Source organism: Protomyctophum bolini, assembly GCF_963924005.1.
Source record: "Protomyctophum bolini genome assembly, chromosome: 16".
NCBI classification, from domain to species: domain Eukaryota; kingdom Metazoa; phylum Chordata; class Actinopteri; order Myctophiformes; family Myctophidae; genus Protomyctophum; species Protomyctophum bolini.
The window spans coordinates 39,366,296-39,390,401 of record NC_137877.1 but is presented as its reverse complement, the minus strand read 5'-3'; the positions used below and the strand labels follow the sequence as shown (position 1 = coordinate 39,390,401).

Here is a 24,106-nt window from a genome sequence, read left to right as displayed (position 1 = left end):
CCGTACCCTCCCCCCCCCCCACACGTATGTCCGTACCCTCCCCTCCCCGTATGTCCGTACCCTCCCCCCCCCCCCTCCACGTATGTCCGTACCCTCCCCCCCCCCCTTCCACGTATGTCCGTACCCCCCCCCACCGTCGTCCACCTCCGCCGTGGCGTGGCAGAGAGTCGACCATCAGAGTACTTCTTCTTCTCCCCTCCTGTCATTTTTTGTATTCAGCCCCAACTGCAATCATCCGTAAATATATAATTGGCCGTGAAATAATGATAGTTCACACGCGGGGGCTGATGGGGATTATATTTATAAGCCCTGCTATATCCCCTCGTGTGTGTGTGTGTGTGTGTGTGTGTGTGTTGTGTGTGTTGTCTGAGTACATGCACCCACACAAACGACCATCTTTTGGTCTGTCGTATGTCATGGTTGCAGATTAACTTAACATGATCACTATTGGTTTTGGATTAAAAAAAAATTACATTAGAAAGAAATTAGTAGTACTGTCAATTTTTATTTCTTTCTTTGACGCAAACTGTTATCCCGACCTTGGGGGTCTGTTACCTGTTTTTATGCCCGGTTGCATATCAGTGTGGTAATAAAACCACTGCAAGTTTATTTATTTTTTCCCGCACCACATTGGTACCATCAACTTCTATGTTGGCACTGGTGCATAAACTATCCAGACAAAGTACCACATAGTACAAAAAAACATTAGCTCTGAAAGAATATACCTTTTAAAAGATTTGCGCCAACATTTTCACGAAGCTCGAACTTGTAGATCTGCTATTTTTTCAATAGCTAAAGTATAACGTAGTGCTTTATTAAAAAGAAGGGGGTTCTCCCGTCCACACTGGGTTAACCCATTTTGGGCCGGGAACCCCTTTTGGTGTTATAGCATTAAGTTATACTTTAGCTATTGAAATATAGCAGATCTACAAGTTCATAGCGTGCCACCGAGTGGCACGCTACGAGCTTGTATAGGTCTGGTATTTTGAAAAATCTAAAGAACGACTGACCATAGAAACATAGCTTTTTGAGAAACTGTCAGGATGTAGAAGAACATTTTTAGAATCTGATCTCTGGTCAGAATGGGTTAATAGTGAAGGAGCGTGAGCGACCGAGACACACACACACACACACACACCACACACACACACACACACACACACACCTTCCCCTGCTCTCATTTTACACACACCGGGGCAGGATGAGCCACAACAGCTTTATTTATCCACCCCGGCACACCGATCGATAACTCCTCCACGCCTGGCTGTCGGTTCGCTGACACCAACACAGATAGCTCATTTGTATCTTCAAAGAGATCTATTCTCTCTCTGTGTGTGTGTGTGTGTGTGTGTGTGTGTGTGTGAGAGACACTCACTCTCACACGGGCGTGCGCGACACTCACGCAACTCTGGGCATTTAGACGCACCATTACATCCGTTCACCTGCACTGCAAATCGTCTGCTTCTTGCTTCCCTCTCGGTTTTTTCCTCGATGGGACGTATATATATATTTTTTTTAATTTTTATTTCTTTCTCTCTTGTCCATCTTAACCCATTTTGGGGCGGGAACTAACCCCTTTTGTTGTTTTAAAGCATTGTTATACTTTAGCTATTGAAAAATAGCAGATCTACAAGCTTCTACAATCTATACAAACTCTTACGGTCTGCTATTTTTGAAAAGTCATGAAAATATGGCACAAATCTTTGAATGTATATTCTTTCAGAGCGAACATTTTTAGCTCAAATCTTTGCTTCTGCAGGGGAGGTCCCTGGAACTACATATTTATATTCAGATGGGGGGGTGGGGGGGGGGGATCGGAGGCCAATTGCACATCATTTTTGGGGTTCTTGACATGAACTATTGACCACCACTGATACAGAAAAAGGTTTTTCAGAAAACTGTCCCGAAGATTTTTTTTTAAATTTCGACAGGTCAGGCCCTAAATGGGTTAACCCCTAAATGACAGCACTGGTTGTCAAAGTCATACGATTTGTCACACACGTTACCACAGTGAAATTTGTTCTCCGCATTTGACCCATATCTCTTGGAGCGGTGAGCTGCAGCCGTGCGCCGCGCTCGGGAATAATTTGATCAGTAGATTTGACCCCCCCAATCCAACCCTTTGATGCCAAGCAGGGAGGCACTGGGTCCCATTTTTACAGTCTTTGGTATGACCCGGCCGGGGATCAAACCCCCGACCTCCCAGTGTCAGGGCGGACACTCTAACCACAAGGCCACCGAGCTGGTCACAAGGCCACTGACTGAGCTGTCTCGGAACAGAGCCTTGTCTTGTTGAGAGGCTGTGAGGAGGTCTCGTCTCTCCTCTGTTCTCCTGCTGCCTGCCACAGCCAGCCAGTGGCTGGACGTACAAAGACACATTGGCCAATTAGCTCTAAAATGTGGACACGGATCGTCCTCGCCTGCTCAGCTCAGCTCAGCGGAGCCTGCAGCTGCTCAGACGCCCAGCCAAGAAGAAGTGGCACGCACGCACGCACACACACACACACACATACGCAGCCGCACACTACCAGGAGAAGATAGTACGAGTGAGAGGAAAGAGGGAGAAAAAGGGGAAAGAGGGAGAAAAAGGGAAAAGAATAAACCTTTCTCTGTTTAAGAATGCATCGCAATGACGTTGCTCCATCTGGCATCCGGTATGAATTTGAATTCTGGGGTTGTTTTTTTATTTGTATTTATTAAACAAGTGTTTTTGTGTAGCATCTGCTCACAAAGACACCGACGGACGCCTTCTTCTTCTTCTTCGCTGAGACGAGATCCAACGATTCAATAACGTTGTCCATCTCTATCGGCGTGCCCACTTGGGATATACCTTGCCGTTGGTGTCATCATGTGACTCGTTTTAATGTCAGAGGTCGTGACAGCCTGCCTGCCTGACCGCCGCCGCTGCAACACAGGCTGTGAACCGAGGGCTTCACAAGTAGCCGCCTCTCCTTTATCTCATACCTGGAGTAGCTCCGCTCTCCATCACATCACTGTTGAGGCCCCCCCACACACACACACACACACACACACACAACCCATACCCAGCGAGGCTCCATCTGTGGATGCCTCACTGCGGGGGTGTTTGAGGGAAAGGTCGACCGGGCGTGGGTGGGTGTTTTTTTTTTTTTCTCCCCTCCCTCCATTAAAGCCCGTGGGGGAGGGGCAGTGTTGGCGAGTGGTGGGAAGGGTAGAGAGCGAGAGAGAGAGAGAGAGAGGGAGGGCAAGCTCTCATGAATTCCATAGCAGCATCTCTCTCAGTGCATTAAAAACATAATTGTCCTTGAGCTTGTTCTGCTCACAGAGAGGCGTAGAGGAGGAGGAGGAGGAGGAGGTGGGGGGAAAAAAAATAATGTTCTGGAGTGGCTTTTCGCCGTGCCCTCTGCCGCACATCATCGACTCCCCGCTGCGGTCACGGGCGGGCGCGCGGGGCGAGAGTCAAGATGTAATGTGGGGGACGACGGCGTGGTGAACGGGGGGGCCCCTGGCAAGTTGTCACTCACCTGCGGAGCGTGGCGCGCCCCCCACACACACAGGCAGGGGGCGCCGCAGGCCGCAGAGGAAACGGAGAAAAAAAGGCGGACTTTGACAAGGCTGCAACGCAACACGCCCCTGATGGACGGAGCGCCGCCGCCGCGACTCCCGTCTACCTATAGGAGGACAGGTTGGAGATTTAATAGCGCCGTGGCCGTCAGGCTAGAGAAACCTTGCATCTTCCATGTTTTTACCTTTTTCATGTTTATAGTTTTTTTTGTTCATGTCTCACTACTGCGTTCCCAAAAGTATAGCGAAAAAAAAGGCAAGCGTCTTTGTTGAGAAAAAGTGTGTGTGTGTGTGTGTGTGCGTGTGAACTACATTTGGAACCATTGGAACACAGGTATTTTTTTCCCCCCGTCCCCATTCCCTGAAAGGTAATCGTTTTGGACATCTGATGTGTGACAGCGATGTCGTTATATGCATGTTGCGACTGACTGATGCAGTGAGATGACACACTGACTGACTGCATGATGGTGTTCGTCATATTATGGCCGAATTAACAGATGTGTGGGTATGCACCCCCCCCCCCGCCGAACCACCCACAAACTGTCCTTTGCTCCAAGCCCCCCCCCCCCGACCAACTCCAGTCCTCCCTGTCTACATGAATTCCAATCAGACGAGGCCATCAGCAGCAGCTTAAATAATGCAGCAGCCCCTCCATTAACTGTGAGAAATGTGCTACATTGTCAGAGCATCGGCAGGCCGTCCGTCCCTCCGCAAAGTGTTTGCTTTAGCGTTGTTGTGTCCTGTCGTTCCCCCACTGTCCGCGTCGTGTCAGGCTCCTGGCGTGAGGCCCGGTCGGTCGGCCGGCATCGATCGGGCTGTCTGTCTGTCCCCCATTGGGGACATTTTTTTTTAACGTTGTTGATGATTTGATTGTGTTTCTGTCGTTGAAAACAATGAACGTGAATTTACATTTCTGTTTGGCTTTTATAGGCTGCGTAAACAAAAATGTGCACAGGGGCCGGGGCCGGGACATGACAAATAATTATTTAATAAAAGAGTTAAAAGGCTGATATGTATGATTGCGTTTTGAGCTTTGAGTAGATTATTTCCACAATTTTTTTGTTTTTGTTTTGAATGTTTGAAAATAAATTTTTGCAACATGAATTTGAAGATCATTGCGAAAAGATACTTGTCGTTATCTCGACTAATGGTGCTTGTGTAACAATTGTGACAGGCCTACTGTACTGTAGGTATGCAGTATTTGTAAATATATGTATTTGGCCACCGACTCCCCCCCCCCCCCCCCCCCCCCCCATCTGAAAATGTGTTGTTCCAGGGACACTCCCAGAAGCAAAGATTTGAGTTAAAAGCATTCGCTCTGAAAGAATATATATTCAATGATTTGCGCCACACTTGAACCATTTTATCAAAAATGGCAGAACTACAAGCTCGTAGCGCGGCACTCGGTGCTGCGCTATGAGCTTGTCGATCTGCCATTTTTCCAATGGCCGCTAAAGTATAACATAACGCTTCAAAACGCCAAAAGGGGGTTCTTCTGTCACAATAATCGAGGCTATATACTACTGGGCCACAGATGGAGGAGGGGGCTGCACTGAAAACGTAGAGCTTATCAATTATGGCCGAGCCGAGCCAGATAAAAGTTTGGCAGGCGTTTTTTTTAAAGGGAGGTATATAGACTCCATTATTATACCTCAACCTCTGCGTAGCAACCATGGAAACCCAGCAGAGTATACGAGCTACGCCCAGCTAGCTATACGCCGCTAACCGGATTATACGGCGGCGAGCCGCACATCTTAACTTGACCTTCCCACAGCCACACCTCTCTCTCTCCGACAAGGAACTTCCTTCTTTGAGCGCTTGATCAACCCCTCTGGGCATGGGCGAGCGAGCGGCTCTCAGTCAAGCAGTTGCAGTCTTCCAGCCCTCTTAACCCATTCTGGGCGGGCACCCATTTTGGTATTAGCACTATGTTATGCTTTAAGCTATTGAAAAATAGCAGATCTACAAGCTCATAGCGCGCCACCGAGTGGCGCGCTACGAGCTTGTAGGTCTGCTGTTTTTGAAAAATCGAAGAACGACTGACATTTTTTTAAATCTGATCTCAGGTCAGAATGGGTTCATCAGACCAGTGTGTTGTCCGGTGGAAACCTCGTATGAATCTGATCTCAGGTCAGAATGGGTTAACTTCACAGAGCACACCACGGGCTTAAAGAGCGGGGCGAGCGGAGCAGGGATATGGAAACGTTATAGCCTTCAGAGACGTTTCCCTCTTTGCACCGGGTGGCTGGCTTGGGAAACCATGGGAGATGCAAGCGGAGGGGGGGAAAGAATTCAAGCCAAGACAGCCTGGCATCATCGGCTCAGCCAGCGCATAGTGACTTTTAATTCAGAAATGACTGGAATTCAAATGCGTTTTTTTCCCCCCCTCCTCGAGTGTCTCAGTATGCAGGTGATAGCGATAGGATTGCTCTCATCTTTGCACAACGAGGTATCGACGTGAAGCTCGAAGCTTGTACGACTGCTAAACGTATGACCTAAACTCCCCTCCCTCCTCTTCTTCTAAGCCTGCAGCGTTAGAAGAGTTTGCAGCGGTCGGTGGCCGAACGGTTTGCGGAAGCGGTCTTTGATATCGGAAAGGTCGCTATAGTTCGTATATCCCCGGACCGGCACGTTACAATTACGACCGCTTGGATGGACATTATTGAGGAACTGTATTCTATGGAAAAACTAACATTCATACTTGGACTACAAGAGGATAAATTCTATAAAAAATGGAAAAGTGGAATCTCTTCTCTCAGCCTAGCGATATTGCAATAGAATTCCATTGAATGTTTATTGTAATATGAAAAATGCAGCCTTTTTTCTTTTACTTTTTGTCTTTTTTCTTTTTCTTTCTCCAGTTCTTTTTCTCTCTTCTTAGTCCAGTTTTTGTCTCTGTTCTTCCTTCAATAAAAATTCAGTGAAAAAAAAAAAAATTACCACCGCTGAAGTGCCCTTGGACAAGGCATTGAACCTCTCTACCATGAAATGTTCTATATGAGCAGGGCCTGGCTGTAAAAAACAAGTTCTTGAGCTTATAGTCCAGTTACCCTGGGTAAACACTAAACATAGTACCTTTCCTTTCCTTTTTCGCAGGTCACGTCGGAGAGGCATGAGAGGCTTGTCATCAGCCAACGGCGTCGTGAGCTGGACCCAGCACTGTTGACGGGGACATGGGCCTCTTCCTCAGGGCTTCCAGCACGCACAACAACAACAACACGACAACAACACGCCACCACCACCCGGGTGACCGCCCCAACGCCACGCACCACCAACGCGACCAGCACCACCACGACGGCAGCAGAACTCGACGGGACCCCGCGGGCTTCAGCCAGAACCTCCTCTCTGGCGCCAACACCACAGCGCCACCGCAGGCACCCAGCACTCAGCAGCAGCACCGTTGGTAAGATCTCACTGTCATCCCATTCTGACCTGAGATCAGATTCATACGAGGTTTCCACTAGGACACACACTGGTCTGATTAACCCATTCTGACCTGAGATCAGATTCATACGAGGTTTCCACTGGACACACACTGGTCTGAATAACCCATTCTGACCTGAGATCAGATTCTAAAAATGTCAGTCGTTCTTCGATTTTTCAAAAAATAGCAGACCTACAAGCTCGTAGCGCGCCACTCGGTGGCGCGCTATGAGCTTGTAGATCTGCTATTTTTCAATAGCTAAAGCATGACATGATGCTGACACCAAAACGGGTTCCCGTTCAGAATGGGTTAAAGGACCACTTCACCACTTTTCAACCTATCTTCATTATAATAGGTCCTCACTAATAATCATGAAAAAATGGTGCAATTTTTTTCTACTCTGTCTGTGTCTCATAGGAGGGCTGTGTGGGCAGTTCAGAAACGGTCTTCCAGTGACATCATCGATAATAATAATAATACAACTTTATTTGTATAGTACCTTTCATGACATGAAATGCAGCTCAAAGTGCTTTACAGAAAAATGGAGAATGAAAGAAAAGCAAGGCAACAACATTAAAAAACAAGCAGTAATGCAATACAGTGAGGACATGAATAACAAAAATAAAAGATCAATTAAAAGCAATGTTGTAGAAGTGGGTCTTGAGCTGAGCTTTAAAAATGTCTACAGAGGCTGCCTGACGAAGGTACAGTGGGAGCTTGTTCCATGCCGACGGCCCGTAGAAGCAGAAAGCTGCTTCCTCATCGATGGGGAATACAAGCTAATAGAAACTGCAGGCTTTCTTGTCCTGAAAAGTTGCAATGCGAAAATGAAACGATAATGAAAATCTAAACATTTTTGTAAAAGAATCTTGTTAAAAAAAAAAAAAAAAAAAGTCTGCCTAATGATGACCTGAAGACGGTTTCTAAACTGCCCACAGCCCTCCTATGAGGCACAGACTGAGTAGGGAAAAAAACGTGCCATTTTATCATGATTATTATTGAGGACCTATTATAATAATGAAGATGAAGATAGGTTGAAAAGTGGTGAAGTGGTCCTTCAAGTAACGACTGTTTCCAGGACGGCTCCGCTAGGCGGAAGTACGGGAGCTAAGTACCTTAGCTGTCAAAATCGTTAAGCAAACAGCTGTCGGCGACGGCGGCGACATTGGTTGCCATGGTGACGCGTCTATGCAGCGTGTGTCAAACTCCCTGTCGCTAACAGCATCAGCTAACTTGCCGATATTGCTTATTTCGTATGCGCTGGACATGATCAGCAGTGGATCTGTGTTATTCTAAAACCGTTTTAACAAACATGGTTAATAATATGACATATGATGGTATTGGTGTTATTTCTTCATTCAGAGCATGCCGACACATCACACTGAGCATAAGAGAGGTGATGGAGCATGTAAATGTATGACGGCTATCATTTAAATAAACATGCTTATTATGACATGGCGTCGTAGATGGAAGTGTAGGTTCTGCCGTAGTAGAAAGGGCTGCGACGGAGAGCAGGTTTATGTATCGAGCACTGATCCATTTCCGGTTGCCGTAGCCGTCGTTGCTTAAAGTCGCTAATAATATCCGTCAGTACTAGTACCTCAGTTCCGTGCATTAGTTGCGTTCCTGGCTGTGAGTGACCAGATCTTTGAACAGAGCATTAGCACAGAGACTGTCCTACGGTGATGACGACAGTCTCGAATAGACAAAGCCGTACAAGCAGACGCAACCGAGCGAAGGCACAAGATGACTGGGGGATGCCAGAGTGCTGACGGGTTGCTGCCAGACAGGAGATAACAAAAGGGAGAGATGGCTTCGCTATGATTTCCTCCCTGCACACCCCCCCCCCCCCCCTCCCTCCCTCCATGAGGAGGAGGAGAACCGGTCCCCAGTGGCCGGCTGGCTGACCGTCTGAAGCCCGCATATGGGAGTGTCAGTGTCTTCGGGAGGTGAAGGCGCACGCAGCCGGAGCGAAGTGCCATCTGGGCCCACTGACGTGGCACCAGATGCTGTCGTCTCGGGGCCCACTGACGTGGCACCAGATGCTGTCAGAGGCTTAGCGTGATCGGGGGGAAGAGTGCCACTCGGTGCACCGCGCATCTCACTCTGTAACGTGATGATAATGGTTCGGGTTTTAGATGCCCACACTTCTCATTAGCACGTCGACACTTTCGATTTCACTCCCCCCCCCCCCCCGGGTGCCAGGTGCTCCCCGTGCTCTCCGGCACTTTGGTTTTTCATTATCCCTGTGCATGATGGGGTTGGAGAGGCTGGTGGAGGAGGAGGAGGAGGAGGAGGGTACAGCACTTTGAGTGCTGCATTTTTATTATTATTATTATTAGACGGCTGACGTTAATATCAAATTGTCATTGAGGAGACCTCATCGATCCGTTTGTGAAGTGTTCCCAGTGCCTCTGGGCGACATGAAAAAAGCTAACTGTGGACAAACTCTCTGTCTCTCTCTTTCTCGCTCTCTCTCTCTTCTCTCTCTCTGTCTCTCTCTGCCTCTCTGTCTCTCCCTGTCTCTCCCTCTCTCTCTTCTCTCTCTCTGTCTCTCTTCTCTTATTGCAATTTGCACTTCTCTTGTGATACTCTTGACTTGTACTTTGCTGCTACTGTGTATTGTCTTGTGTGTATTGTCTGTCTGTTTTAAAAAGCGTTGATGTACTAATGCACTTTTGCCCAAGACAAATTTCCCCTCGTGGGACAATAAAGTATATCTCATCTCATCTCATCTCCCTGTCTCTCTCTGTCTCTCTGTCTCTGTCTCTGTCTCTGTCTCTGTCTCTAGGTCTCCAGCTCTTGGTAGACACTCCCAGTAGCCTCCTCTCTGATGAGGATGTCTGATACTGTCACTGTAAAAGAGACGAGCGACACTACGATGAGAGGCCTGGAGACGGAGGAGAGCCTGCACGCCACGCCGGACCACGCCCCCAAAGACGACGAGGACGACGACACCACCGGCCTCCTGACCAATAAGAGCGACTGCAGGGAGCCGCCACAGGCCCCCCGGGCTCCCCAGGAGGACGGGTCTGATGACACCCAGGGTTCTGGGTCTGACGCCCAGCAGCCACAGGCTGGGTCTGACACCCAGGGTTCTGGGTCTGACACCCAGCATCCTCAGGCCCGGCCTCAGGGTTCTGCGTCTGACACCCAGGCGCCTCGGCCCCAGGCCGGGTCTGACACCGAGGCCCGGCCCCAGGGTTCTGGGTCTGACGCCCAGCCCCCGACACGGCCCCAGGTTGGGTCTGACACCCAGGGTTCTGCGTCTGACACCCAGGCCCTGCCTCAGGGTTCTGGGTCTGACACCCAGGCCCCCGGGCCTCAGGGTTCTGGGTCTGACACCCATGAGGCCCCCCCTCGGCCCCAGGCTGGGTCTGACACCCAGCAGCTACCGCCAACAACAACGCCACCGCCTCCTCCTCCTCCTGCTCACACCCCCCAGCCGCTGTCTCAGCCGCCCCAGCCTCCGCCTGAAGCAGAAGTCGGCGTCTGCCAAGAAGACAAGGACGAAAGTCAGGTAAAAAAAAATAAAGGTTTTCATGCTGTTCTCCCCCTCCCCTCCCTCCCCAACAGTCCCACGCCTGTCAGCCCATTTTCCCCACCGTTTGCCTCAGCCCCCCCCCCGCCCACCTCCCCTTCCCCTCCTATATAACTCACCTCAATCAACTCTGAGCCACTCCAATTTCCTTATTGGAGTGCAAGTGTGTCAGTTGAAAGGTGTTCGCTTGGTGTCATGGGAATAAACTAAAGGTATATGTGCTATAGGAGATGTCTGGGGTGGGGGGGGGGGCTAGTGAAGGGGGCAAGGTGGGGTTGGGGGGGGGGGGTGGGGGGGCATTATTGGGCCTTGTAATGGCAAGTGGAGTTGAGCAGCAGAAATAATTGCTTTCCGATACAAACGCCGCGCCGAGGGGGCCCTGGGGATCCTCTGGTGTGAAGCACAACCAATCAATCGGCAGATAATTGAGTTATGAGAACCTGCACAGGCGAACGATGGTGCAAAAAAAAAAAAAAGCCTCGGTTATTATATGCTTGAAGGTTGCGGCCGGGCGGGTGTATAGGGAGAGGGAGGTGTGGTGGGTGTAGGGAAAAGGGAAGGGGTGGGCGCTGTGGCGTCCAAATTTCATCCCCCCCCGTCCTCCTCTCTCTCTCTGCTGACGAGGTGAGCAGCGAGCGAGCGAGCAGCCAAGTTCCTCTCCTCCTCCGACGCTGTGACATTTTGGCTTGGCTCTGCGTTCAGTGTCTCCAGTGTGGTTGTCATCTGAAAAGAGTGCTGAAGCCTTTTTTACTGTATATATTGCAGTCCTCTCTCAGAGACGACCCTCTCCTTCTTAACCCATTCTGGACAGGAACCCCCTTTTGGTGTTTTAAGCGTTATGTTATGCTTTAGCTATTTAAAGATATCGGATCTACACAAGCTCATAGCGCGCCACCGAGTGGCTGCGCTATGAGCTTGTTAGATGTGCTATTTTTTGAAAAGTCGTGAAAATGTGGTGCAAATTTTTGGAATATATATTCTTGAGTGAACATCTTTAACTCAAATCTTTGCTCCCTGGAACAACATATTTCCAGGTGTGGATCGGGCGGAGAAAAAACATTCTTCTAATTCTAATTCCGGGGCTCCTTGACATGAAATAGTTTGAGAACCAACTGACACACAAACATAGGTTTTTCAGAAAATTGTCATGATTTAGGAGACATTTTTTCAAAATTCCGACGTCAGGCCAAAATGGGTTATAAGAGCCCCGGTCCAATACCGTGCCATAGTCAGAACGCCGGAGGGAGCGAGAGAGAGCACAGGCTGCAGCCAGCCAGCCAGCCAGCCAGCAGTCAGTCAGTCTGTCCTCCTCCACTCCGCTTGTGAGAGAGAAAAGGAGGGGAAAGCACATAATCTCTTGTCTGAAATCCCGGGCTTATCCCACCGACTATCTCCGATGTCACTCCTTGGGTGTATGGGAAGCAGAACAAACGTCTTCGCAGCCCCATCTGTCTGTCTGTCTCCTACACTTTGGCCGGTTCTGAAGCGGCTTTGCTGCATGACATGGTAGCGGGATCGGATGGCCAGTGGGGAAACTGTCACGATGCAACGTCTCCCAAACCGTCTAGAATTCAGATGAGCATTTAAACCATTTTAGGGGTCCCTGGAAGGAACTACATATTTGAAGATGGGGGGTCCGTGGCCCAATAGAGATAATGCTGGGGACGTCCTTGACATGAAAAAGGTTGAGTACCCACTGACACAGAAACATGGGGTTTATCAGAAAACTCAGCATTTAGAAGCCTTTTTTTTCCATCGACCTCAGTCCAAAATAGGTTAATGATTTTAAACGTGCCCAAGCCTCCGTCTCCCCGCTTCAGTGAGTCCAAAACGCCGCGGCACGCCTCCTAACAGGAACCTCGCAGGTGTGACCTGACCACATCACATCACTCAGCAGGTGTGACCACATCACAATCACTCAGCAGGTGTGACCACCGCCGTTCTGACATCACTTCACTGGCTCCCTGAGTGCGCTTCCAAATTGATTTTAAAATTGTACCGCGCAGTATCTGTCAGAAGTTATTGAGGTGTTAAAGGTCAATGTCGTAGCCCCCCCCTCATTATGGAACGTGCTCCTCCCCTCCCCCACGTCAAACTGGCCCCCGTCTGTCCAGACTTTAAAATCTCGTCTAAAAACCCTTCTTTTTACACCTTTAATTAAACCCCCGGGGTTGAGAGTCTCTATGCTCCACGTTTTGTTTCAATTTGTCTGCTGACGCTGCTGCATTTTGTGTTTGGTTTTTTTTCTTTGCCCCCAGTGATTAGTCTCCATTTGTGGTGTTTTTACTTTGTGTTGTGTACTTCTTGCTGTTGCTTTTCTGTGTTTTTAGCTTTAGTGTATTTAGTTTTTATTTCCCCCTGTACAGCACCTTGTTAACCTTGCGTTGTATAAAATGTGCTATATAAATAAAGTGGATTGGATTTTTAGAAGTTTTAATTAAACCTCTTAAACCCCTATGTCAGATACAGCTGATCTATTAAGTTTACAACACACATTTTGCCTACCTACAATGACCCCCCCCCCCCCTCCCCAACGGCAGGTTGAAAATCAGGACACATCGGTTGCAGTGTTTTTGGCAGCAAATTTTTATTCTAATTTTAGTCGTAGTCTCTTGAATCGTTTTCATTTCATTTTAGTCACATGGAATGTTTTAGTGTTAGTCGACTAAATCTACATTTTATTTAGTCGACTAAAATGCATTTTGGCAGGCCTTGATGCCGTCGTAATGACTGATTTTACACTTGCTGAAAATAGCCGATCTACAAGCTTCTGGGCATGCGGGATAGGTGATCCTTTTCCCCTGCGAGTGTTGCAAGTTGATATTGGAAACCAAGACCAGATTTTTCTACTAATACGTGAAACAAAATAAGTCAAACTACTGCTCTGTTGATCAAAATCAAATCTTCTTTATCCGACAGGCCGTTGTAGTATATTATTATGGTGACCGTAAAGCCATGTTTGGAGTCTAACTATTTTAAGTGCTGGTCAACAAAACATATTTAGTGGAGCAGCCTTTATTTGTATTCATTTCTGTTTTGTTATGTGGACCTGAATGAAAGTACCTGGGCATGTATCATTTCACTTAGTCGCTGCCCGTCACGGTATTGAAGACATGTTATTGTTGGGCCTGGAGTTGTTTCCAATCTGCTGTAACGTTACGTGAAGCTCCAGGGCTCCGTGAGCCCTGTTCAGCACTTAGCCGGCTGAGGGCGTGTCAGCGGGGGGGAGACAGATAGACAAGATAGGTACGATGGAACCCGTCACGCGAAATTGCGATTACGCAACAGTTTACCCTAAAACTTACACGTCAACTCAATATCATTCTAACGAAGATTTTCGAGCAAAAAAATAATTTTTCCACCAAACTTTCACCCAGCTATGAAGCTAAAAGTGACCTCAAAACCACTAGCATGAGTTGATAGCCACCAGGAACGCTAACTCGCAGAGCCCAGAGCCGCTCTGCCATTTAGCCCAGATACAAGATCAATTTCATTGGTCAAATTGAGCTGGCCCGACCTTACGTCACAATCTAGATGCTAGTTTTAATAGCCTTAATAGCTTCCCGAGGGGCGTGTCATACCCGCTTTAACTGTTTTATACTCTTGTGTCCTGTTTACATTTTTATTTGACTAAATTGTAGCTGCACTTATTAATGGAATTCTAATTCCTATATTTTATTCCTATATCGGTAGTCCTCAAACTTTTTTGAATTTCAAGGACCCCCCCAGGCAACCCTGAGGGTCCCTGGACGCCACTTTGCGCACCACTATCCTAGATTTTCTTTACGCTACTTCTATTGGGGAAGTGAAACGTGGTATCAGTTATAGTCTCGGGTATACATCTCTCTACTTGGACCCCATGCATTGCACACACAATGCTGAACTCATGTTTCGTCCTCTGTCTCATTGCCTCTACCGTACAGCGAGCGCAAGCGCCCGGCCAGTCAGGAAAGCGGGCCAAGGTACAGTCAGTGTGCAAGAGGCATGTCTGTAACAACGTGGTTTTGCATCAAATGTTGGGTTGTGCTGGTTGTTAAGGGAGTTTCTGCTTGTCTGCACGTTGCTGTCAGAGATGTTCAGATCCATCACTTGTTCACACCTTTGCAGTGACATCATTAACTTTTTTTTTTTTTTTTTTTTTTTGCTCCAAAATGTGCCACATTGTGATGACCGAGAGCATGATGTAGTCTTGAACTCTGGTGAAAAAAAATAAAATAATAATTAACCCATTTTGGGCCGGAACCACTTTTAGCATTATGTTATGCTTTAGCTATTGAAAAATAGCAGATCTACGAGCTTGTAGGTCTGCTATTTTTGAAAAATCGAAGAACGACTGACACAGAAACATAGCTTTTTCAGAAAACTGTCAGGATGTAGAGATTTTTTTTAGAATATGATCTCAGGTCAAAATGGGTTAAGACCAAGTACGTTGCTGGTGTGTAATCTTTGTTTTTTGTTGGCCTGCATTGCATGCTGGGAACCTGAGTTTGTATATTTTTGTTCATTTTTTTTATTTTTTATATTTTGCTCGTCGTGACTCGTGATACATCCATCCATAGCACTTTGGTTTGTGGTGTTGTAACAAATCTCTGTCCCATTCTGACTTCTTCTTCTTCTTCTTAACCATCACCACTCTCCCCACTCCCCCACCCAACCCCCCCCACCCCCAAGTCTAACTCAAAGTTTAAGTTAGTTCGGAGCCTGGCTGTTTGCGAAGAGTCCTGTCCTCCCCCTAGTACCTCTGATCTACCACGAGGACATCAGGTAAAAAGAAAACCCACTCCCCCCCCCCCCTGTTGTTCCAACAGTCGGCACCTCCACCTCCACCTCCAACACACAAACCTAACGCATCCCTCCTGCTGTTCCAACAGTCACCACCACCTCCACCTCCAACACACAAACCTAACGCATCCCTCCTGTTCTCCCAACAGTCACCACCACCTCCACCTCCAACACACAAACCTAACGCATCCCTCCTGTTGTTCCAACAGTCGGCACCACCACCTCCACCAACCCTCCAACACACAAACCTAACGCATCCCTCCTGCTGTTCCAACAGTCGCCACCACCACCACCAACCAACACACAAACCTAACGCATCCCCCCTGTTCTTCCAACAGTCACCACCACCTCCACCAACCCTCCAACACACAAACCTAACCCATCCCTCCTGCTGTTCCAACAGTCAGCACCACCACCACCACCAAAGGCTCATACATAGTCTGGATTTCCGGTGGTGAGGTGACCACCGAACTACAACATGACGTCACTGAGCCGCGGTGAAGAGCAAAACCACCGCCACCGCTCCAGCCCTTAATCTCTCTGTTTTTACTCGCCACCGCTCAACGTTATTTCAGCTCCGGTGGTCACCTCACCACCGCAAATCCAGACTATGAATATAGGCCATAACCCATCCCCCCCCCCCTGTTGTTCCAACAGTCGGCACCACCAACACCCACCACCACCACCTCCTCCACCACCACCAACACACAAACCTAACCCATGCTCTGGTGTCTCAACTGTCATTTCAATACATAGTCATTAGTCATGCCCAAATGGCCAAAAGAAAGGTACATACAGTACGTTATGTTATTCCCCCCTCTTTCACCAGCTGTTTATTTCATCCTTGAGCAAGTTTAATTCCATTTGCTTTTTTTTTCTTTTGTTTTGGGGTTCGTTTTAACCGAAAATGCCACTATTTGAATAACCCATTTTCTTTTCTTCTTTACAAATCTCTTACAATTTCTATGCAATTTAGTCTCTGTAGAGCTCTGTAAAACTAGAATTACATGCAAATTGAGACTAGTGCTGCGCTATTTTTTTTGTTGATATATTGTGGATATCTTTCCAAGTATAACATTATTTATTATTCAAGTATAACATAATGCTTAAAACACCAACAGGGGGGTTCCCGTTCAGAATGGATTAAATTGAGTGCTTCGCTGTAACCGGTAGCAAAATGTACTTAACTTTCACTGTGAGCTGCCTAGTGCCTCCTGCCTTCTTCTCCTCCTCCGTGCTACCTTGGCTTAGACGCCAACGGCAGCACTAAAGCTCCGTTAACTTCACTGTGAGCTGCCTATAGTGCCCTCCTGCCTTCTTCTCTTCAGCGCTATACCTTGGAATAACACGCCAACGGCAGCACTAAAAGCTCTGTTAGCAAAGCTGCAAACTCAGAACCCACGCTGGCTTTTCTCTTGGCGAGCAGCGCTGAGCGCACCATGCCTTCCAACGTAAACATTATGCGTGATTTATGCGCTTGTTGTACATCATGTCAACGCAAACTAAAAGTATAAATCATCTCCCCAGAGACTGGGGAAGAAAAAAAACAAATCCCTTGCTCCCCAGTCGTCCCACTCGTCATGTTGTGTACTTGTTCTGCTCTCTTCCTACTTTTGTATTGACTCTGAAAAGCATTTTTTATGAGGCTTTTTTTTTCTCCTTTCTCCACATTTTTTCTTTTTATTTCAAATCAAACACTTTTCTTTTTTTTTTTTTTTTGAATGGAAGACTTATTGAATCCCAGTGCCTCCCCCCTGCACCCTCCCAACCCTCGTAGGGTCTTCTTTGTCTGTGTCGGTTTGGACGGAAAGCTTTAACCCATTCTGACCTGAGATCAGATTCATACGAAGTTTCCACTGGACACACACTGGTCTGATTAACCCATTCTGACCTGAGATCAGATTCTAAAAATGTCAGTCGTTCTTCGATTTTTCAAAAATAGCAGACCTGCAAGCTCGTAGCGCGCCACTCGGTGGCGCGCTATGAGCTTGTAGATCTGCTGTTTTTCAATAGCTAAAGCATGACATGATGCTAACACCAAAATGGGTTCCCGGTCAGAATGGGTTAAGCCCAGCACTCTTGATGCACATGGGCTTCCCCATGGCTCCCCTGCTAAGCCGCTACAGAATGTGTTTTAATAGACGTCTAATAAACTAGGATGGGGGGGTTTAACCCATTCTGACCTGAGATCAGATTCATACGAGGTTTCCACTGGACACACACTGGTCTGATGAACCCATTCTGACCTGAGATCAGATTCTAAAAATGTCAGTCGTTCTTCGAATTTTTCAAAAATAGCAGACCTACAAGCTCGTATCGCGCCACTCGGTGGCGCGATATGAGCTTGTAGATCTGCTATTTTTCAATAGGTAAAGCATAACATGATGCTAACACCAAAATGGGTGCCCGGTCAGAATGGGTTAAGTGGCTCCAGAGAAGTAAATAAACTGTTGCGGTTGGTTTGTTGTTGTTTTTTTTATTCTCCCATGTGAACCCCAACCTGCATCCCTGAGGCCATTCATTCATTCATTCCACTGAGGCTGTTATTTCATCCGTTTCTCAGTTTGTTTCCCCCCCCCCCCCATCGCCCCCGGTAATAATTCACACCACGTCCTCCTCCTCCAACCCTGAAAGCCCCTCTGGCTCTTTAAGCCATTATGGTTAGAGTGGTGTGAATATAACACAACAAGCAGGAGGAGGAGGAGGCGGCGGCCATCTTGGAGAGAGAGAGAGAGAGACACTCGCAGGTCATAATAATAATAATAATAAAACTTTATTTGTATAGCACTTTTCATGACATGAAATGCAGCTAAAAAGTGCTTTACAGAGCAATGGAGAAAAAAAAAGAAAAGAAAAGCAAGGCATGAACATTAAAAAAAAACAAGAGCAGTAATGCAATACAGTGAGGACATGAATAACAAAAAATAAATTAAAAGCAAGGGTCTTGAGCTGTGCTTTAAAGATGTCTACAGAGGCTGCCTGTCGAAGGTACAGTGGGAGTTTGTTCCACGCCGTCGGCCCGTATAGAAGCAAAAAAAGCTGCTTCACCGTGTTTTTTCTGTTGCCATTTTTTTTTAGGCAAAGCGAGCAGGCCAGCAGTGGAAGACCTTAGGGGGGCGGTTTGGGACATATTTAGGCAGGCAGGCAGTCATGTAGGTAGGAAGGTGCGGGTCATGGTGATGGATCGTACAGTCTGTGTGCTGTGTTGACGCGCAGGTAAATGGTAAATGGTGCATTTATATAGCGCCTTTCTTTATCCAAGGCGCTCTACATAGATTGTGCATTACATTCACCCATTCACTCACACGCCGATGGCGGCGGAAACCATGCGAGGCACCAACCAGCACATCGGGAGCAATTAGGGGGTTCAGTGTCTTGCTCAAGGACACTAACTCTGCCAGAGGTTGTCGGCTTTTCCAAGTTTTCCACGTCTTCATCAATTACCTGACATTGATTTAGTAATTAGGAAAGTAAATAGAATTGTTGTTATGCCAATTTGGGGAAAAAAAGCTACATTTGAACCTTGGTCGGTTGCAGAATGCAATAACTGTTTTTATCTGTTTTTACCTTTGTTCTTCTTGCAGGATGAAATTCGGATCCAACTCCAAACCCAATCGTTTGACAAAGAGGAGCCACCGACGGCGAACAAGAATGAGGAAGACAAGGAGAAGAGCGGCGACAAGCTGGAGAAGACCGACAGAATGCCCCGGAAGATGTTATCCCGAGGTGAGTGTAGCAAAGACTTAACCCATTCTGACCTGAGATCAGATTCATACGACGTTTCCACTGGTACACACACTAGTCTGATTAACCCATTCTGACCTGAGATCAGATTCTAAAAAATGTCAGTCGTTCTTCGATTTTTCAAAAATAGCAGACCTACAAGCTCGTAGCGCGCCACTCGGTGGCGCGCTATGAGCTTGTAGATCTGCTATTTTTCAATAGCTAAAGCATAACATGATGCCAACACCAAAATGGGTTCCCGTTCAGAATGGGTTAAAGGGACACTTCACCCCTTTTGCAACCAGATATTATTTGAATGATGTTTTGGGAGACAAGAAACACTTTCCTGGCGGGGTTTTATGTGGCTAATATAATATGTGTTTTAAGATCTTTTAGTATTTCAAAGTGTCCATGATGTTCATGGACACTTGGGGGGGTCACTTCCCTTGCTGGACTACAATTCCCATAATGCTTTGCTGCACTGCTCCTCCTTGTGGTCCAGGAAGTAAGTGAGCCCAGTGTCCATGACATCAGAGACACTTGGAAATGGTAAAAACCTGCAGGAAAGTGTTTCTTCTTGTCTCCCAAACATCATTAAAATAAGATTTTTAATAAGATTTAATCATTAAAATAAGATTTTTAATGAGGTTGAAGATTTGTTTTTCCTCGTCCTTCTACTTGTTTTGTCCTTTTGTCCTCAGATTCCAGTCAGGAATACACAGACTCTACTGGGATAGATCTGCACGAGTTCTTAGTAAACACGCTGAAGAACAACCCCAGGTGTGTTGGCGCGCACACACACACACACACACACACGCACACGCACACGCACACGCACACACACACACACCTGTCACCATGATTACATAATAGGCTGAAACATTGTGTGTCCAAAGTTTCAAATTCGTATTCAGTTAATGCCTTGCTTCATCACTCGAAGTCTGTCGCACAGAAGTAGTGAAAATAGCAGATCTCCAAGCACACAAGGCCTCACATCGCGAGCTGTTGTGAGCTTGTAGATCGGCCTATGTTCACTATTTTTAAATGTTCTTTTAAATGACACAAACGATATGGTTTTCACCCGACGCCACTCAATGTGTTAAATATTCATGATCGGCTAAAAAGTCCTGATCATGACGACAACCCTCAGTGTCGCCTCTTTTGTCTTCGCCTCGTGTCGGCCATATAATTCGGCTGTTCTATAAAAAGACCTGCTCTCCAAAAGGTTATACATTTTTAAAACACTTGACATTGCCATGAGGATGAAGACCTATTATAATCGCATTCTTTTTGTGACATTCACAGGGACAGAATGATGATGCTGAAGCTGGAACAGGACATCCTCGACTTTATCAGTAACAACGAGTGAGTGCACGCTCTCCTTTGGCCCACTTAACCCATTTAGACCTGAGGCCCCATTCTAAAAATAAATTTAAAAAAAACTTCTAAATCCTAAAAGTTTTCTGAAAATCCTATGTTTCTATGTCAGCGGTGCTCAACCTTTTTCACGTCAAGGACCCCCAGAATTATCTCTATTGGGCCACGGAACCCCCATCTGAAAATATGTTGTTCCAGGGACCCCCCCCCCCCCAGAAGCAAATATTTGAGTTAAAAAATGTTCGCTCTGAAAGATTATATATTCAAAGATTTGTGCCACATTTTCGCGATTTTTCAAAAAAAATAGCAGATCAACAAGCTCGTAGCGCGGCACTCGGTGCCGCGCTACGAGCTTGTTGATCTGCTACCAAAACGGGATTCCCGCCCCGAATGGTTTAATGCTTTTGGGGTTTACGTTTCAAAAGCCAATAAGCCGTTCCTTGTCATTTCTATTAAAGTCCGCATAATTTTCCCTATGATGGTTCCACACGACGTCGCCCCGGGGAGTGCTAATGAGATTTGACTCCGGGCGGTGTTCGAGCAGCGCTGTTTTAACCCATTCTGACCGGGAACCCGTTTTGGGTGTTAGCATCATGTTATGCTTTAGCTATTGAAAAATAGCAGATCTACAAGCTCATAGCGCGCCACCGAGTGGCGTGCTACGAGCTTGTAGGTCTGCTATTTTTGAAAAATCGAAAGAACGACTGACATTTTTAGAATCTGATCTCAGGTCAGAATGGGTTAATCAGACCAGTGCTGTGTCCAGTGAAAACCTCGTATGAATCTGATCTCAGGTCAGAATGGGTTAAAAAAAAAAACTGTGTTTCTAATTGTCCCCCCTTTGGTCCCTGCTGAATTATTGATTTGTTTCCTCTGTCCTCTCACTCTCTCTCTCTCTCTTTCTCTCTCTCTCTGTCCCTGTCACTCTTTATCTCTCTCTCTCTCTCTGTTCCTCGACGTTCCTCAGGAGCCAGAAGAGGAAGTTCCCTCCGATGACCTCATACCACAGAATGCTGCTGCACCGAGTGGCGGCCTACTTTGGCCTCGACCACAACGTCGATCCGACCGGGAAATGTGTAATCATCAACAAAACTAGCAATACAAGAATGTGAGTAAAATCTCTTGCTTTACACGAGCACGCACACACACACACACACACTCACTCACAGAGTCTCCTCCAATCCCCTCTCCTCCGCTGCAGTGTCCCCAAGAATTGAATTTCTCTGGGCCTATACGCTTTAATTCAAACGGCTTAGCCTTGCAGAAATTACTGACTCTGTATCTTCAATATGGGGGCAAAACAGATTTTCCTGTGCGGTCGGTACCCCACCGCCGAAATGATTTTTTTTTTTTTTTTTTTTGGCGGGGTAAACCTAATTATCTGCATCTTTTTCAATATCGCAGAGTGCGGGGTTGGGAGGGAGGGAGGGAGGGAGGGGGGGACAGCTCAGAGGTAAGGTAGGCAAGGCTTATGAGATGTGAAGAGGCTGGTGTAAATAAGCATCTCAGGGTTTTTTTTTTTAAGCATACCCCTCATGAAGTGCTGCAGGTTTTCATTTTGTCCCATTCTCCTGCCCTCCCCTCCCCTCCCATGTCCTCCTTGCCCTCCCCTCCCCTCCTCCTTTGCCCTCTACAGACCTGATCAGAAGTTCTCGGAACACATCAAAGACGACAAGACAGACGACTTCCAGAAGCGGTACATTCTCAAAAGGGACAACTCCAGCTCGGACAAAGATGACAACATGGTACGTACGGTCCCTTTCCGCACTTGAAGACCAGAGGTTCTCAAACTTTTCAGAACGTGACTAAACGTGACCTAAAAAAAACAACCATGCCTCTGCTTATCGAGGAATGGTGCATAAGCATTGTCAACGATCTGCATCAACCCCCCCCCCCCACACACACACACACACATGCACGCATACAATCTACTAATCAAATGATTCCCGGCTGCATGATGGGTCAAATGCGGAGAACAAATTTCGATGCGGTAACGTGTGTGACAAATCGTACGACTTTGACACACGCACACACTCACACACACACACACACACACACACACACACTTCGATTTCTTTATTTGAATCCACAAATTACAAGCAAACAAATATAACGGGGTTGACAGTTCATGTTCACTTAAGGATATACATGGCACCTCCTCCTCCAACACAGACAAACTGCCTATATAACAGCCGAAACAGAACATAGTATTTGGCAAGTTGTTTAGCTTTGCTTTTTGTCATGCCAGCTATATTCTCAGGCCACTCATGGTCAGTTGCTTCCAAATATCAGTATGGCAAATCCACAGCGATACCCCAGGTTTGTTATACTTCCGAGTAATGGTCGATACTTGGAATGTTTTATCTTGAAATGCCTGGTCCATGTACAAATCAAAGACACAGCCCACCTCCAGAATCAGGACCTCCTTGTGACTGGTGTCAACAAAGACAACATCAGGTGTATTCGGGATGTTAGCGAAGACATCGCATGGACAGTTAAACCAATATGGTAACACTCTTGAATGTTTATACATTTCTGCACTAGATGGCACATACTTTCAAACTGCATCAGACACACTAGGTCAACAATCTGGTCGTGGCGAGCAATATACACACACACACGCCAAAGAGATTTGGTGTAAAGAGGTAAAAAAAAACAGGGGACTATGTATAGACCCCTGTGGGACACCGGTGAACAAAATGTGTACAGTTTAAGTGGTTTAATTAAAAGGGCTTTTTGGCTTTTTTTTTCCACGTTTCCAGATGCGAATGCGGCTGAAGGACGACAGACGGAGCAAGTCCATCGAGGAGCGAGAGGAGGAGTACCAGCGAGCCAGAGACAGGATATTTGCTCAAGACGTGAGTGTTTCTCTTCTTTATTTCTTTTTTTTTATCAACAAATGGAGATTATATATACGTATAATTTGTACTGTATTCTTTTTTTTTTAACCTTTCTTTAACCCTTTAAGTTTAAGGCCTGACGTCGAAATAAAAAAAAACGTTCGCTCTGAAAGAATATATATTCAAAGATTTGTGCCACATTTTTACGATAAAAAAAAAAAAAAAATAGCAGACCTACAAGCTATGAGCTTGTAGATCTGCTATTTTTCAATAGCTAAAGTACAACATAATGCTTAGTTAAAACACCAAAAGTGGTTCCCGCCCCCAAAATGGGTTAACCAGTAAAAAAACACATTGAGACGGAAGTTTGGGTCTGTAAAGTAACGCTTCAATATTTTACGTTCCAGGGTCCAGATGGCTATGCTCTCGAAAAAAGGTATGCCGCCTCCTCTCTCTCACCTGTTTGAAGGTGAACCATTCATTTGCATGATAATGAATTATGCCTGCGAGGTTCTTGCATTGTAATATGCTATATCGTCTGTGTCCTCCACAGGATACATTATATAATAATATATAATATTATGCTATCGTCTGTGTCCACTGTCCACTCCACAGGATACAAGAAGATGACGCCTGCAACAGCACTCAGCAAAGGCGGCAGATATTTAGGTGAATGTCTCTTTTTTTCCATAACTGTACTTTTATGTGGTCATAATGGATTTGATTGTCACTCTTATTAGTGCGAGGGGTGGGTCTGGGGTGCTCTCAGCTACAATTGAGACATTAAACGCATTATACAAAGAATATTGGCACTGTCAGGTTTGAAAGCCTTGTATGTCAAACAGTTGCCCTTTTTCAGCATATGTATCAAATGTA

At 46.6% G+C, this 24,106-nt stretch overlaps 1 protein-coding gene across 5 annotated transcripts in view; it reads left to right on the top strand.

Annotated features, from left to right (window-relative positions):
* The window catches only part of LOC308330619 (R3H domain-containing protein 1-like), a 120,412-nt gene that overhangs the window by 42,178 nt on the left and 54,128 nt on the right, over positions 1–24,106 (top strand). For 4 of the 5 annotated variants that reach the window (XM_080785564.1, XM_080785562.1, XM_080785563.1 and 1 more), the window contains exons 2-13: positions 6,640–6,946; positions 9,759–10,487; positions 14,432–14,470; positions 15,180–15,272; positions 18,875–19,016; positions 19,715–19,793; positions 20,319–20,378; positions 21,358–21,498; positions 22,027–22,135; positions 23,153–23,248; positions 23,638–23,666; positions 23,846–23,899. In XM_080785564.1, coding sequence (XP_080641690.1) covers positions 9,801–10,487; positions 14,432–14,470; positions 15,180–15,272; positions 18,875–19,016; positions 19,715–19,793; positions 20,319–20,378; positions 21,358–21,498; positions 22,027–22,135; positions 23,153–23,248; positions 23,638–23,666; positions 23,846–23,899 — 1,529 coding nt within the window. In that variant the 5' untranslated portion in view covers positions 6,640–6,946; positions 9,759–9,800. The remainder of the gene's footprint in view (positions 1–6,639; positions 6,947–9,758; positions 10,488–14,431; positions 14,471–15,179; positions 15,273–18,874; positions 19,017–19,714; positions 19,794–20,318; positions 20,379–21,357; positions 21,499–22,026; positions 22,136–23,152; positions 23,249–23,637; positions 23,667–23,845; positions 23,900–24,106) is intronic. The other variant, XM_080785565.1, reaches the window with a different exon arrangement.